The sequence below is a fragment of the Triticum urartu genome, chromosome 1A (assembly GCF_056163025.1).
Source record: "Triticum urartu cultivar PI428250 chromosome 1A, HENAU_Tu73, whole genome shotgun sequence".
NCBI lineage: Eukaryota > Viridiplantae > Streptophyta > Magnoliopsida > Poales > Poaceae > Triticum > Triticum urartu.
Genome location: NC_141873.1, coordinates 51,836,023 through 51,849,073, shown reverse-complemented (window position 1 = coordinate 51,849,073; position 13,051 = coordinate 51,836,023). Strand labels below are relative to the sequence as shown.

At 44.2% G+C, this 13,051-nt stretch overlaps 1 protein-coding gene across 1 annotated transcript; it reads right to left on the bottom strand.

Moving 5' to 3' along the window:
- Nucleotides 1-5,109: 5,109 nt before the first annotated feature.
- Nucleotides 5,110-5,902, bottom strand: LOC125545871 (uncharacterized). Its single transcript, XM_048709930.2, has 2 exons — nt 5,480-5,902; nt 5,110-5,315 (listed from the first exon to the last, which is right to left on the bottom strand). Exons 1-2 carry the CDS (start codon nt 5,775-5,777, stop codon nt 5,290-5,292), a joined length of 324 nt encoding a protein of 107 aa, XP_048565887.2. The 5' UTR covers nt 5,778-5,902; the 3' UTR covers nt 5,110-5,289.
- Between the last annotated feature and the right edge of the window lie 7,149 nt (nt 5,903-13,051).

Below are 13,051 nucleotides of genomic sequence, written 5' to 3'. Positions count from 1 at the left end.
TGAAAATCCATACGTTTTATTTATTTGAGTTGCGAAGATTAATGACATGATGGCATGATGACATGATGCAATGCAAAGATAAAAGAGCAAGCACAAATGAAACACACGGCGATCATGAAAATATGGAAGTCTTCTGAAGCGTCGGTCTCGGGGCGTCACAGGAACACTTTCCTAGAACTAGAATTAAGCCACCTTATGAATCAATCATGAGGGCATCTTATGGATCTTGAACCAAAGATGACAAAACTTAGATCCTTGCTTTATGCCTAGCTATGGACGTAAAACTATAGCGCTTGTTGGGAGGCAACCAAATGAATAAAATATATTTTTGCTTTTTGCTTTCTGATTTTGTGTGTTAGCATAATTATGCTACTGTTATGATTGTGTTTTTTGTGTTTTAATTAGTGTTTGTGCCAAGTAAAGCCTTTAGGATCTTCTTGGGTGATAGTTGTTTGATCTTGCTGAAAAAATAGAAACTTTTACGCTCACAAGATTAATTTTTATATTTTACCAAAGAGCGATAAAATACCTGTTCCACTTGAAGTAGATCAATATACATATTTCTCAGGTCTTCCTAATTTTTAGAATTTTTGGAGCTACAGAAGTATTCGAAATAGTCAGATTGCTAGTGACTGTTCTCTTTTGACATATTCTGGTTTCTTTGTGTTGTGTGCTTATTCTGATGGCTCTATGGTTTTCTTTGATGAGTTTTTGCCATAAAAAAGTTGGAATATAGTAGATATAATACAAAAAAAAAATATGAATTGGTTTGATACAACACTTATAGTAGTGGTTTATTATTCTTATACTAACGAATCTCACTAAGGTTTTGTTGAGTTTTGTGTGATTGAAGTTTTCAAGTTTAGGGTTATCTTACGATGGATGAAGGAAGGATGGAAGAGCCTAAGATGAGGGATGCCCCGACATCCCAAGCTATTATCCAAAAATGAGCAACCAACTAAGCTTGGGGATGCCCCCGAGTGGCATCCCCGCTTTCTTCCAACGATCATCGGTATTTTACTTGAAACTGTATTTTTATTCGTCACATGATATGTTTTTTGCTTGGAGCGTATTGTATGATATGGGTCTTTGCTTGTTTTATTTTGTGTTTTAAGTCATCAATCCTTGCTGGACACACCTATTAGAGAGAGCCAAAATTATGTCATGACTTGTTAGAATTGCTCTCTATACTTCACTTAAATTTTTTTATGAGCTAGGACTTGCTCTAGTGCTTCACTTATATCTTTTTGAGCATGGTGTGCTTAGTATTTTTGAAGAAATTCTCTCTTGCTTCACTTAAATTATTTTGAGAGAAAGAAAAATTTATTATGCTCATGATCTTCACTTATATTTGTTTGAGCTTATGAAAAGCAACACATGAAAATTAGTCCCAAAGTGATAGATATCCAAGAAGGATAAAGAAAAAAATGTCATGAAGATCATTGGACAAAATAAACTTGATTCTTAGGAATAGTTTTGAGATATGATGATGTGATATGTGAGTTATGTTGATGAGCAATTGTGCTCTAGTAAGAATATTGGTGTTAAGGTTTGTGATTCGCTATGCATGCACGAAAGTCAATAATCATGCAATGAAAATTATATCCTACTTGTGGTGCATTATTCGGTGTTAATTATGCTTAATGCTTGCTTATGAGATTATCTGTTTCTTAGTTGGTCACTTCCCAATCTTTTGCTAGCCTTCATTTTGCACTAAGTATGATCACTACTTGTGCATCCAAAAACCTTTAACCCAGTTTTGCCACATGAGTCCACTATATCTACCTATATGTGGTATTCTTTTGTTGTTCTAAGCAAATTTGCATGTGCCATCTCTAATTTTCAAAATAAACTTCTCTTTTGTGTGTTTGTTTCGCTCGCGGAGCGGTGAGGGGTGGCTAATATTTTCCATGCTAGATATGTTGTTCTCAAGATGAGTGTTTATTCACTTGTCGTTACACGAGAGTAAAGCAAAGGTATTAGGGATGCCCAGTCCCGAAATGCAAAAATGAATTTACTTTATGTTGTCAAATAATAAATTCCTTGGAAAGTGTTGGTATGGAGGGCACCCGTGGATACGGTTAGCCATGGAAAGTGAAAGTTATGGTGGAAAAAGGAATAATCTTTATTTTCTGTTTGGGTACCGCCTATGATATATCTATGCATGGAAAGTATTGGGAACAATTAGTTGGTGGGATGGATACACCTCCCAAAATGTATTTATCTCTAAGTTTTTCGCTTTGAGCTCTGGCACCTCTACAAATCCCTACTTCCCTCTGCGAAGGGCCTTTCTTCTACTTTATGCAATTTTTATTTTTGAATTTGAGTCTCCATCTTCTCTTATAAAAAGCACCAACTAGGAGGCAATATGATCGTACTTAAGTATTGGGTGTACCTAATATTCGAGTGTGTTTCATGAATGGATCAATGTTTGATCATGATGGGCTGGGGATAACTTATTTTAGCGTTGATATTTTGAAAGACATGGTTGCTTGTTGATATGCTTGAGTATCTAAATTATTATGTCAAAACTAGACTATTGCTTTGAATCACATAAAAAGTCCAAATGTCCATGCTATAAAGAAAAGAACATGATATGACATGTTAAACAGCACTCCACATCAAAAATTCTATTTTTATCACTTACCTACTCGAGAACGAGTAGGAGTTAAGCTTGGGGATGCTGATACGTCTCCAACGTATCTATAATTTTTTATTGTTCCATGTTGTTATATTATCAATGTTGGATGTTTTATAATCATTTTATAGTCATTTTATATCATTTTTTGGTACTAAACTATTGACATAGTGCCAAGTGCTGAGGACCCTCGTGGCGATTAATTACTAGGATTCTTCGGTCAGACCATGACATATACAATGGATATTCCACAAGACTTGGCGCATAGGACGAGGACTCTTCTAAATCCTAGGCCTCCGGTACATTATATAAACCGAGGCCAGGATAGTCAATAGATCATTACAACTTAGATCATTAGATCTACAAAGAGGTTCATTCACACATACGATCTCGAGGTAGATCAACATGTACTCTATACCCCATCCACAATCAATACAACAAAGCAAGACAAAGGGTTTTACCTCTTTAAGAGGGCCCGAACCTGAGTAAATACCGTGTCCATTCTTTGTCATGTTACCATCGTACCAAGATCACCAGCTTGGGACCCCTACCCGATATCTACCGGGTTTAGCACCATCACATGTGTATCTTCGACCAACGGTATGGTCTTCCATACTTTCAATCCTAATGGTATTGGACCATCTTCGGGACCTGCAACATATACACCAACAATAATGAAGTGGACAAAAGAACAGACAAGATAAACATACTATTTACCCCAAGCTGGCATAGCAATACAAACATTGACTTCTGGAGCCGTCCTCTATGCACATTGACATGTAGTGACAACTACTTAGCACTGTGAGTGTAAATAGCCAGTTCTAGGAAAATGGTCGCATCCAACTAGCTATCAACAACACCCTTATTGGCTCTCACATTCAGCTAGCAATCCTAGATGCATGCATAATTGTTTCTCATGTCCATTGTTTTATTTTTTAGGGAACAATCTGGCCCATCTTAGGCCACTCGATATGCACCAGGAATATTTTGGCCCTCAAGTTTTCTGGCCCTGATTTGGATGTCGTTCTCAATCTTCTTAGTTGCTTCCCCTTCTTGGAAAAGTTCTATGTCATTGTAAGTGCTCATTTTAGTTTGCCTTAAATGTTGAAATAAATTCTTGATTCTCGTTTATATATTCTAGTCTAGTTAGTAACTGCCTATTTAACATGTATCTGGCATTTCCCAATGAGAGGAGTATTTGAAGGCAAAGATGAAGAACTTGCATCCTCAGTCTGACCCACTACTAAATCTAGTGAAATGCCTTGAGAACCATCTCAAAGTAATGGTGTTGAAGAATTACAAAGGTGGTGAGAAAGAAGTTGGCTTTTCCAATTTCTTTGTTTTGAATGCGAGAGTGGTGAAGGAAATCAACTTAACATGATTGCCATCGATGAGAATTGGATGATTGATCAACTCAGGCTGCTACAAGTAGAAACTAGAGCTTCTCAAGTCGCGCGGTTGAAATTCAAAAATGGTTATTCTCCCTAGCAGACCTATGTGTATACAAGTGATGTATCATAGACCCTTTTAGTTGTTATTTTCCAAAAGGGGTCGACCCTCTTTCAGAGAAAGCATATGTGTGCTCTGTCAATTGCCTATCCTAATGAAGACTTCTTTTGCAGATTACGTTGATAGCTGATGATGTTGTGTGTGTCTTCTATTAGAAAGAAGTCGCGCATCTGCGCCGAGGACAACAGACTATGGTCCTTCTGTTTCTCATCTTCTGTAATTAGGGCTACTTTGGTAGCCTGGTGTGATACCTTTGGTCCACCTTTAACTATTTTTTTTGTCCTTAACTCTCCTCCTCCCTCTTGTATATCTATGCATGTTCTAACTGTTTCTATATTAATGTTCCCTTAGTCACAGAGACGAAAAGTAGAGCCTTCTTGCCCAAATTTGTGATATACATGTCATAGAAAAGTCCTACCCGAGCATCCCACCTAGTCCCACGCGGTGTCTACGTGGAAATCATCAAGCCCAAGCCAATGAAAATCTAAGATTAAGCTAAAGAAGAATAAGCTAAAAAGAACCTTAAGGGAGCCTAGCTGCTAGTTGAAATACTTCATGTGATAAAAAGCTGGTAGTGTATACATTGTACAAAGCAGACGTTGCACGCATTGCAAAATCCAAGTAAACCGTTACAATCGAACTACACCAGATTTGTGTGTGAAATCATATATACAACTAACTGAATATTCCATTTATCTTTCTCATCCCCTTCCCCATGAGTCTCCTCACTTTTAGCAAAGTAAGTTGTATTTGGAGCTTTGCATCAGCCAGGGTCCAGGAATAAGAGTTACTAAGATGAAAAATTGGTTGAGCTCAGCCATAGATGAACCCATTAACTTTGGATATAAAAAGCACATGAAAGTTGTTGCTTTAACAACATTAATTTCTTCTAATATCCTTGATCCCTTCACCTGCAATGAGCCGTAAATAGAACCAAAAATATTGTGTATGAACAAACATAATTTAGACAATTTGAGGACAAGACTTTATTAGTTTCACAAACGTTCTCATACAGAGTGATTAACATAAACTATTATGAGTAAAACCTCACGAATTACAAATGTGAAAGGGAAGCTCTTGTGAGGCCACACACATATAATGTAAAAGCCAATGCTTCTCCTCCCGCGGCTAAACTAGAATCACTACGCCAGAGGAGGAAATGTGTAACCTGCAAGACCATTCAAGTTGACCTAACATATGATCAGAATAGCGCAAGAAGCATATAAAATGCATAACTAAAATCAAAGCCGTGTGACTCCAAAGAATAATAAATATCAAAACTGCATGTATGAAATGCCGATCATCGTAATTCCCTTAATATATTTCACTTACTTCCGCACTTGTAGCCGTGTGGGAATGGCTTCTTGCAGAAATTGGCAACGTAGGCAACCTTCTCCATACACAATATCTTCTCTTTCTCCTTGGTGACACCAGCACAAAGGCATGGGATGTTTGCCTTCTGCCACACGACGCAGCATGCGTCCGACGGATCTAGCTTCGGGTTTGCTGGCCATTTTTGATACTTAGCACACTCCTTGATCATGGCCTGTCGGTCACCCTCACATTCGTCAGCCGACACTGCTACCGCAATAGTGAGGATGATGAAACATAAGCACATGAGTTTCGCCATGGCTATGGCTTTTGTATCTCCTACACTAGAGCCTTCTCTATCCCTTTGATATTAGAATCGTACAATATAGGATTTGTGTGGCTTCTGTGAATGTGTGGGATACATGACTTCGCTAGCTATGTCTTGGTATATATAGCCTTCTTTGAGATGATGATACAGACGCATACACTAATTGTATATCATTAAGATATAGCACTGTGTCAGGCAATTAATGTATACATTAATTATACATCTAGGTGTTGGAATAAGCCACAGCGTGTGTCATCGGGCTCGTTGGGTGCGCGCGGGACGGGCGGGACACACTGGTGCCGTCGGGCTCGTCGGGCTTGTCGAGCGCATCGGTGACGTGCGGGACGTGCGAGACGTGCGGGACGTATAAGCGTGGCGTATGTGTGTGTAGCGTGTATACGCTCGAGTCTGGCACGTAGAGCAGGGCGTTGGCAAGTGTGCCGGCCAAGTTTGCTTGATGCGTGTGAGTTAGTTAGCTGATTGTTAGCAGTGACCGGTGGAGATGGCCGCGTCGTGCGCGTAGCGCGCATGTAGTGCGCATGGCCGGGCTGGTGGATTGCATGCAAGGTAGCTAGCTAGGCGGCGTGCGTACGTGCGCACAAGGAAACGTGGGCGCTGCGTTGTTGTGCCACTACAAAGCCATGACCACGACTGTATTTGTTGAGGAGAGTTTTTGGGGCTCTGGGAAAAGTAACGGGGCTGTGAAGCCGGGTGAAACTCCATTGTATTGTGTGCTCCTTCTTCTTCTATCTCCATCCATCAGTGTGAGAGAGCGGTTCCAACAATTGATATACAGAGCTTTGGTTCGGGCGATCACCAGCGACCATGGCGCTCGTCCCACACGGCGGCGGCGCGGGAGGATCGGCGATGATGGCGATGCCTTTGCTGACCGCGAACAACTACACGGTCTGGGCCATCAAGGCGCAGGCGATCCTCGACGTCCACACCGTATGGGAGGCGGTGGCACCGGGTGACGCGGCGGTAAACGCGTGGAAGGACAAGATGGCGCGCGCGTTGCTTCTCGGGGCGTTGCCGGAGGATGTGCTGCTGCAGGTGTCGACGAAGCTCACCGCCACGGAGGTATGGGACTCCCTGAAGGTGAGGTTCGTCGGCGCTGATCGGGTCCGCGCGGCGAGGCTGGGGACGCTGCGTGGCGAATTCGACCGGATGAAGATGGCGGACGGCGAGGAGCTCGACGTGTACGGCGGGAGGCTCGCGGCGATGGCGGCGAGGTATGCCAACCTCGGGGAGACGCTGGGCGATGCGGCACTTGTCAAGAAGTTGCTGGATACGGTGCCGGATCGCCTCTTCCCCGTCGTCGCCGGCATCGAGCAGTTCCACGACGTGACGACGATGGCGTTCGACAAAGCGCTCGGGCGGCTGCGTGCGTTCGACGAGCGGGTTCGGTGTGACACTCCAAAAATTTTATTTGGTTTTTCAGCAAAAACTTTGTTGGTTTTTGAAAAGAGGCCATTTAAAATTTTTCCAGAAAACCTTCCTCTTAAAAACTTCTTTGGCAAGGATTTTATTTTTGTATCTTCTTCAAACTATGGTGTTTGATCATTTAAAACTCTTTCTCTGATGGTTCCCTTCTCAAAGTATATTTTTGGAAATTATTCTTTTTCTTATAAAAAGAACTCTGTGAATGTTGAGGTTTTTCTTATCTTGAAACCACCCATGGTTTTACCATGTCTCCTATAGTAAATCTTCTCAAAATCCCTCCCTCCACCTTTGAACAATCTAAATTCTCTGTCTCAACAAGTCCAAACAAGTTTTGGATTTTATTTCAATTATTTTATCTCTCAAATCATTTCTGCCAATTATTTTGAGCCTGAGTGATTTTCAAAGCAAGTACCTCATTGCCTTTGAGTTTTTATCTCAAACCAACTCCCCTGGATAGTCCTTAGTACCCACAACCTAGAACCATCTTGATCCACTCTTCTTCTTTTCAAAAATTTCAAATTTCACTCACTGCAAGTTTGGACCAGATTTGACAAATTTGGTGAAATTCATATCTACACTTCTCCAAAAATTCCACAAAAATTCAGGCAGCCTCCTGGTGCAATGAGAGGCCACCCCACCAAGTTTCAGCTCAAGGAAAAATCCCTACATGCCTAGATCATTCTGTCGAACACCTTGCACGCACTGTTTCTGTTCATCTTCAGTTAAGTTCAGAGATTCAGTGTCGATCTTCGTCAGAAATTCAGTCACATGCTCACAGTGCACTTGGCACGTTGCTCACGGCCTAGCTTGCTTGTCCGGAGCCTCACACGCGCGCTTGGCAGGTTCCTGGCGTCAGTGGCATCCTGGCCCGCCTGCGCCGGCGTGTCTTGCGGCGGCCGAACCACCGTAGCGGCCGACAGGGAGCAGAACGGCGGCATAACGCCGTTCGGCGCCGCCCAAACCCCCTGGTGGCTCCGCGTGGCCATTTCCTCGCCAGCGCACGCATGCAGCACCATCGCCGTGGCGCGGCACGCACAGAGCACGCTCCCTGCCGCCGACGGGCACGCGCCGCCCCGTTCCGTCGAGCTCCCCCTAAGCAACCAAATCCCGCTGAGGTTAGCACCTAAATGGAACTAGGGTACATCCACGACGACGCTCAACCTCTGAACCTTCCCGACCAAGCACTGTACCGCCGTAATCCATCACCGGAAAACTCCGTTCACGGCCACCGCCTCGGATCGCCTATAAAAGGGGACCCCGAGCTCACCCTCAAGCACGGACCACCACTGCATCTCACCAAAGCCCCGCCAGGCCACTAGGAGGACCTCGAGGAGGTCTCCTCCCCCGACTCCGGCCGCCCCATTCCGCCTCGGCCTCCATTTCGATTCGCTCCGGTGAGGCCGTCCCCGGCGCCCAAACCTCGTCAGTACCCTCCTCGAGCAACCAGAGAGCTAACCCGCACTTCAATTCGATCCTTGCAGCCCTCCTCGGCGAGCTCCATCAACGCCCGAACCACCGTCCGCCGGAGCAAGGGCCGCCGTCGACGTGGTGCTCGCCGGCGACCACCACCACCTCCCACAGACGCGGAATGGCGCCCTGAACACGGAGGTACTCTCCGATCTCCCTGCCTCGCCGTGGATCGCCGCCGGCGACCACCGCGGCTCTCGGGCACCGTCGAGCTCTGCCGCCTTTTTTAAAAATTCAAACCTGACGGGCGGGACCCGCCTGTCAGCCTCTCTGTCCTTTCTAAGCGAACCGTTTTCTGAAAACGTCTTCTGCCAAATGCGTTTTCCCGCTGGGCCGGCGTATTCTTTATCGAATCATTTTCTGTTTTTATAAGTTAGCCCCTGGGAACTTTCTGTTTCATTACAGATGAGTCCCTGGACTAAAATCCTTATAACTTTTTAACAGAAAAGTATTTGGAATAATTTTGTGCACCTCACGGTATTTACGTTAGCGCGTATGTTTCTTTATACCGTAGATACCGAAGGAGGTGACGGGACCGCGAACTTCACCGAGATAGGCTCCGACTACTCTGAACCAGGCAAGCATGTTTGAACTTTTGATATGATGATTGTTTTGGCATGTTTGCATTAAGTAGTTTCATGGCATGTTGATGAGCATACCGACGAATGTCATGTTACCTGCAACGATGAGGCAAGTGAGTTTCGAAAATCCATAAGTGGATGGATGTGAGTATGCATGGCCATGTGTTGGCATGAGGATGGGTAAGATGGCAGTGTTGTAGCATGCCAGTCTTATGCCAGACTATATGACTTCAGTGTCAACCCGTATCGGTCCAGTTCCTTCCATTCTTCCTTTCCTGTACTACCACATGTTTTCCGCAAGGAATATGGCTTAGTAAGTTGCAAACCGCTTTCCTGGTACACACCAAAAGGAGAGGCCGTGATGATGGTTCCATGGCCCTGGATTAAAGCCAGTCATCCGGTCAGGGGGCATGGGTGTTTCCGGTTGGGACCGAGAGGGGGGCACCCCTTAGCGCGCGTATATAAATTTGATCCCATGCTATTCGAGATTGTGATCTCCCCGTCTCAAAAGTTTTTCTTGGACGATGTCTAGGGTGAATCCCGGCATCGAGAGGTAGGATGGGTGTGTACTGGTTAGCTGTGTTTTCTTCCGAAATACCATAAACGGAACTAGTCCTTCGTGACTACGGAAATCCGTTGGCTGTGGGAAAATTTTTCGTACAAACTCTGCAGAGTCATATATTCCTTTGAATCATCTATTCCATGTCCAAGTTCGGTATTATCTTATCCTGACAAATGCCAGTTTTGATGACAGAGACTCCGGTGAATCACATGAGTGCTAAGTCCGGTTAAATGTTTATTCCTGTGGATGGACTAACCCGTTTATTCTCATGAATTGAATATTTATTATGAGTATTATTTACTTGTGAATAAAAGCCCTCTCTGTGATGTCGCTCAGACGTCCGACTGTGGCATTGTTATTATTTACTTTCAATAAAAGCCCTTTCTGTGATGTCGCTCAGACGTCCGACTGTGGCATTGTTATATTTTACTTTCAATGAAAGCCCTTTCTGCGATGTCGCTCAGACGTTCGACTGTGGCATTTCTTTTAAAGCCCTTTATGTGGCGTCGCTCAGACGCCCGACTGTGGCAATTCCTTTTAAAGCCCTTTATGTGGCGTCGCTCAGACGCCCGACTATGGCATTTCTTTTAAAGCCCTTTATGTGGCGTCGCTCAGATGCCCGACTGTGGCATTTCTTTTAAAGCCCTTTATGTGGTGTCGCCTAGACGCCCGACTGTGTCGTGCTTTATTTATTTATCTTCCTATCGAGGTGTCGCTTCAGACACCCGATTGGGTTTACAGTTATTTTGTTGGGTTTTCGAGCGGACTACCGCCGACCCCCTTTTTACCTGTCTTGTTTTTACGAATTAATGTGCCACTGTTAAAATACTCATGATTCATCCATGCATGCATTTGTTATATCTTACGTCTGAACTGTCTTGCGAGTACTTTCAAAGTACTCACCTGGCTTGTTGATTTGGCCAGATGCTGACGAAGGCGATCTCATGGATGAAGAATTTGATAGCGAGTCCGACGCCTAGAGGAATCCCAGTCAGTCTCGTGCGACCCTGGATTTGGTCACTATATTATATCCGCTTCCGCTACCAAATAAATTCATCGAGCCTCACCTCGACGCTCGATGATATGCCAGTTTTAGAGTCATGTATCTCACTCCCCGCTGTGTTTTTCCACCACCACCCTATCCTCGAGTCAGTAGTATGCCTCCACACCGCTGTGCCATATCCGCCATTATGTATAATTATTGGCGTGCTTGTAATAATTTGGTTGAGAAACCGTAGCTCGACCCTGTAATATATTTTATGCTACTGGCTTATTGTATCAAGAATTTGTCTACCGGTAAGGAGGATTTTTCTCATAGTGGACTCAAAAGATTGGTTTCTCAATAAAAAAAATTTATTGGAAAACCGGTCGTGACAAGCTTGGTATCAGAGCCAGGCTGACTGTAGGAAGCCACTAGGTGCGATCGCTAATTGGTTATTAGCATGATAGAGCCAATTTATATTTTTTTTTTGCAATTGTAGTCATTTTCTGACAGTCAGCATAAATTTATGATCTGACCATTCAGAATTTTTGCCTACTTTTGTAGATGGCCGACAACAGCTGCGAGTCTCAGACCTTCGCCAACGTGCCCGATGGGTTCGTCAAGCTTCTCTCCTTCATCGTTCAAGTCGCGATGGGGCCATCTGTGCGCCCAGTCTTCACACTCTGCCAGCATCGAGTCAACGACAGTCTGACCATGCACCAGGCCGCGGTGCAGTTCAAGGGAGGGCGTGGTGAGTTACGCCGCTTCCGGTTCTTGGGAAGAGCCATGCCTACGGAGAGGCATGCTATGCAGATGGCAGCCCGCGAGGCGATAGCTCATCTCAGGGATGTCCTCCCCGTGATGAAGACTCGTCATTACCGTTATCTTCCATGCCATGTGCCTTACACCTGTCACTACGCATTCTCCTGTCCCAGAGGAGAACGAGACGAGGCTTTTGAGATGCTTATTGAGTATCTCCGGGCCCTGGAGGCAGCCTTCGACAACCTGGTGGATGACTTCGTGGCTGCCCGCATGGACTCAGTCCATGGCTGTGCCGCCAACAGGAGGGAGCTCCTACCCACTGCACCGCCACTAACTTTTGTCTCGTCCTCAGCATCTTATGCACCTACTCGTCGCCTGCCTTCTACCGAAGAGTTCAACCAAGTCATTGCGCCCACTCCAGCGCGCACTGCACCACCCTTCGTGCCCACTCCTGTTCGTGTTGTTCCGCCCCTGGCACCCGCTCCATCTACTCGGCGCAACACTACACGTATGGAGCCTATTAGCGAGGAGGAAGTCGAGTCCCCAGCCTCGCTACGCCTCACCCTCGGCAGGGCAAAGGAGATCGTCAACATCTCCGCCTGAGAACGCTTAGACGAAAGTATTGGGAACTATTAGTTGGTGGGATGGATACACCTCCCAAAATGTATTTATCTCTAAGTTTTTCGCTTTGAGCTCTGGCACCTCTACAAATCCATACTTCCCTCTGCGAAGGGCCTTTCTTCTACTTTATGCAATTTTTATTTTTGAATTTGAGTCTCCATCTTCTCTTATAAAAAGCACCAACTAGGAGGCAATATGAACGTACTTAAGTATTGGGTGTAGCTAATATTCGAGTGTGTTTCATGAATGGATCAATGTTTGATCATGATGGGCTAGGGATAACTTATTTTAGCGTTGATATTTTGAAAGACATGGTTGCTTGTTGATATGCTTGAGTATCTAAATTATTATGTCAAAACTAGACTATTGCTTTGAATCACATAAAAAGTCCAAATGTCCATGCTATAAAGAAAAGAATATGATATGACATGTTAAACAGCACTCCACATCAAAAATTCTATTTTTATCACTTACCTACTCGAGGACGAGTAGGAGTTAAGCTTGGGGATGCTGATACGTCTCCAACGTATCTATAATTTTTTATTGTTCCATGTTGTTATATTATCAATTTTGGATGTTTTATAATCATTTTATAGTCATTTTATATCATTTTTTGGTACTAAACTATTGACATAGTGCCAAGTGCCAGTTCCTGTTTTTTCATGTTTTTTACATCGCAAAAAATCAATATCAGACGGAGTCCAAATGCCACAAAACTTTACAGAGGTTTTTATGGACTAGAAGGAACATGTTGGGGGTGCTCGCCATGTCGTCTCACGGACAAGAGGGCCGGGCCGAGGACCCTCGTGGCGATTAATTACTAGGATTCTTCGGGCAGCCCATGAGA

Coding starts and splice junctions, on each gene's coding strand:
- LOC125545871 (XM_048709930.2), bottom strand. CDS start 5,777: ATGGCGAAACTCATGTGCTTATGTTTCATCATCCTCACTATTGCGGTA. Junction 5,316..5,479: donor ACACGGCTACAAGTGCGGAA/GTAAGTGAAATA, acceptor ATGGTCTTGCAG/GTTACACATTTCCTCCTCTG.